Below are 3,829 nucleotides of genomic sequence, written 5' to 3' on the forward strand. Positions count from 1 at the left end.
ATGATTTCCACTCTGCATCATTCTCTGGGTGCACCCATGGGTGAGCAGTGGTCCGTGGCCCCGCGGGACCAGGACGGGAACCCTCCGGTGCTGGTGACGAACTGGACTGAGAGACCAACAACATATGGTGCACGAGCTTATGGGATTACCCAATTAACAAGGTGACTCAGAGAGCTGCTAATCTGCAAACCGCTCCAGCAGAGAAGGTCCCAGACTGTGACGCATGCACGGGGGGTCTGCATCTTTCCACCATCCACGACCCACTTAGACGCGTCTGAGTGTGGCACACGTGGATCCAGACTCTGGACTCTCATCAAGCCGAGCACAGACCCGCGTGTGGAGCGTCCAGCGGGCTCTGTGCTGTCAGCAGCAGCTTCGTTAGCTGTCATCATGTGCACACGGAGCGCGCCGCAGGCACCAACACCACCTTCCTGCGCGCAAACCCAAACGCGCGCGGCACTGACGCACGAATGGACTGCAAACCCGTGAGTGGACACATTTCCACGCAACGAGACAGAAGCTCAGCTCAGCTCAAACTCCTGCAGCTGATTCCCGCTCATTCATGAGGACTAATCTGTCTCTACAGGCGGAGTTCAGCGCATGGCAACTGGGGGCAGAGCCAACATCCCAGAGTGGGGCATGAACACAGCTCCTCCGTGGGTTCAGATGTTCCCACACCTGAACACAAGTTTCCCACAGCAGGAACTCTGTGTGTGACTCGCCCCCATTCCCCCTGAGACCCGATTCAGTGTGACACAGAGCGAGAGGAAGAGCACTCTTACCTTCTGGGAAAGCGTTGGGCTGCACCACGTAGAGGAAGCCGTGCACCAGGTGGAACAGGATCCCGATAGGACCTGGTTCGTAGTGGGCCAGAGTCTCGTAAACTCCCGCAGGCACGTAACCGAAATCCAACTTTCCCGGCGGTGGAAGTCTCCGCGGCTCCGTCTCCTGCTGGAGTTCGCCGGGCGCCTGGAGCCCCCACAGCAGCAGGAGGACCCCGGACCTCCACATCGCGTCTGAGTGATCAAACACACGGACTGGCCTTCAGAGTGGGGTTAAATCCCCGACCCGGAGATCGCTGGGAGATGACCGCCCGGGCTCTTCTCTCCTGATCAGAGCGGATTCAAAGTGTCCACACGGACGGAGCGCCGCTCTCTAAGTCCTGCTGCCCGCGCACCGCCGGGTCTGGACCATCGCTCCTGACGCACACGGACCGGCTGATCCTCTCCTCCGTGTCCGCTCCTCGACGCCTTCAGCCCCACAGAGATGAGCGCGCCTGTCGCTTCCACTCCAGCATCTGTGCGCACGGGGAGGCGCTGCGTCACGGGAGCGGGCGGGAGTGCGCGCCTCCGTCATCTACGGAGGGAGGACCGGTCCAGAGGGAAGCGCTCCTCCTGCTGGAGACAGAGAGAGGAGGGAGGAGTCAGGAGCAGAGGAACATCTTGTATTTCAGAGTCTCTGTGGGGTCTCTGGGGTCCAAACAGGCTTTTGTAGGAACCACATCCAGGCTGACACTGATCCTTCAGGGAGACTGAGGGATGAAACCAGGAACAGAAGGTGCTGGAGGCTCGGTTTGGCCTCAGATTGAGGTTTTTAGTGGAAAAATGTTGCTGTGATGCTCTTCTTTTTGTTTTTCACAGTGAAAATCCTGCAGAATAATCACTCCCCCATTAAAGAGAAACCCAAAGTGAGTCTAGACTTGAGTTTTTCTTAAAGTGACTGAATTAAAATCACTGTTTATCATCTTTCCTCAGCTCAGTTTGAAATTAAAGCTCCTGTGAAGTGTTTACATTTGGTTTTTAAAGGGATTTGAATAAAAACTGCTGCAAACCAACGAAGAAGACTGACAGGTAAATACACTGCTCAAAACAATAAAGGGAACAATAAAATATCACATCCTGGATCTGAATGAGTGAAATATTCTTGATAAATACTTTGTTCTTTATATTGTTGAATGTGCTGACAACAAACTCACACTAAAATTATCAACGGAAATCAAATGTGTTAACCCATGGAGGTCTGGATTTGGAGTCACACTAAAAGTTAAAGAGGAAAAACTCACTATAGGCTGAGGGATCTCCTTCCAGACCTGGACTAAAGCATCCACCAACTCCTGGACAGTCTGTGGTGCAGCGTGGTGTTGGTGGATGGAGCGAGACATGAGGTCCCAGATTTGCTCAGCTGGATTCAGGTCACACTCCAGCCACATGAACTCTAGCATCGTCTGACATTAGGAGGAACTCAGGTCTCACAAGGGGTCTGAGGATCTCAGCTCGGTTCCTAATGGCCAGGGGCATATTTAGTGGTTTGGGGGCCCAAGGCAAACCCAGTCCATGGGGCCCTCCATGTCCTTGTAAGTCCTCTTCCTCAGAGCTAGACTGGCCTTCCCTGGGTCCACTGTCTCTTTCCCAGAATCAAGGCATGAGACAGTGCTAATCTTGTTCATGCTAACTTAACACAACTAAATGCATTTCCTCAAGTTCTGTACTTTAGTTTGATTTAGAAAAAAGTGAATCCATCATTTAGTCCACTTTGTCCTGGATTTGAAATCTTTTATGGTCCATTGAAGCTTATTTGTCCCACAGTGGGGAATTTACAGAGTAACAGGAACAAACAAGAAAGGATGAAGTGAAAAACATTACAATAGGTAAATACTGAAAAAATAATTTAGTAAAGAAAAAATATGAAAATATCAAGCACAACATCAAACTGGAAAAAAATCTACTGAAAGAGGTGATATTTACAGTTAGCATACTTTTTGGTCCTATTATTTTAAAGTGAATGTGTTTTTATTTGACCCCCTGTCCAGTGAGTTATGTTTCCAAAAAAGAGATTTATACAATAATGTTTATCACCAACTGAAAAAGTTTGATTTAGAGAAAATGATCCTGTTTCCTGGGCTAGATAAAGTCCTTAAAATCCTAAAAGTCTGATATGTTTATCTCAGATCTCAGAGCAACATTGGTTTTATTTCACACTTGGTTTGAAATAAGAAAAAAATGGTAAAAAGTGTTTTTACCACTTTCTTCCTGAATCAAATGTTCAGATGTGTTGTAACATGGAATAGCCCATTGAATAAGAAGGGAGGGGGAGGAGCCAAAACCATCATTACAGATTAAGACTTTGATGGATTTTGAAGCATGTGAAGTAAGATTTAGAAAAAAGAAATGCTTTCAGTTGAAGAGAACTTCATACATCAGTTTTTAGGGAACTGCCTGTGTTTGCCTAACTGTAGCTACGCCCCTGCTGATGGCAGTCAGGATACCTCTGGAGAGCACATTGAGAAAGAAATGCCGCCCCACACCTTTACTGAGCCACTGTCAGAGCGGTCATGCTGGAGGATGTTGCAGCAGCAGAACGTTCACGGCGTCTCCAGACTCTGTCGCGTCTGTCACGTGTGCTCAGTGCTCATGGAGTCTGTTTCTGACCCTTTGAGGAGACATATGCACATTAGTGTGGCCTGCTGGAGCTCATGTTCTGGCTCTGGTAGTGCTCCTCTTGTTCCACCTTGCACAAAGGAAGAGGTAGTGGTCCTGCTACTGGGTCGTTGGCCTCCTACGGCCTCCTCTACGTCTCCTGATGTACTGGCCTGTCTCCTGGTAGCTCCTCCATGCTCTGGACACTACGCTGACCGAAACAGTCTCATGCTACCACTAAAGTGAAATCACCGCCAGCCTTCAGAAGTGACCAAAACATCAGGCAGAAAGCTCAGGAACTGAGAAGTGGTCTGTGGTCTCCACCTGCACAAACACTCCTTTATTAGGGGGTCTTGCTAATTGCTGATAACTTCCACCTGTTGTCTTTTCCATTTGCAGAACAAGTGAAACTG

The 3,829-nt window shown here is 49.2% G+C and overlaps 1 protein-coding gene across 13 annotated transcripts in view; it reads right to left on the minus strand.

Moving 5' to 3' along the window:
* prom1a (prominin 1a) overlaps positions 1-1,303 on the minus strand; it is a 117,503-nt gene extending 116,200 nt beyond the window's left edge. For all 13 annotated transcript variants that reach the window (XM_074673484.1, XM_074673478.1, XM_074673483.1 and 10 more), the window contains exon 1: positions 783-1,303. In XM_074673484.1, coding sequence (XP_074529585.1) covers positions 783-1,011 — 229 coding nt within the window. In that variant the 5' untranslated portion in view covers positions 1,012-1,303. The remainder of the gene's footprint in view (positions 1-782) is intronic.
* Positions 1,304-3,829: the final 2,526 nt, after the last annotated feature.

Source organism: Halichoeres trimaculatus, unplaced genomic scaffold, assembly GCF_033239565.1.
Source record: "Halichoeres trimaculatus isolate MK-OKI-2021-1 unplaced genomic scaffold, fHalTri1.1 fHalTri1_scaffold_7, whole genome shotgun sequence".
NCBI classification, from domain to species: domain Eukaryota; kingdom Metazoa; phylum Chordata; class Actinopteri; order Labriformes; family Labridae; genus Halichoeres; species Halichoeres trimaculatus.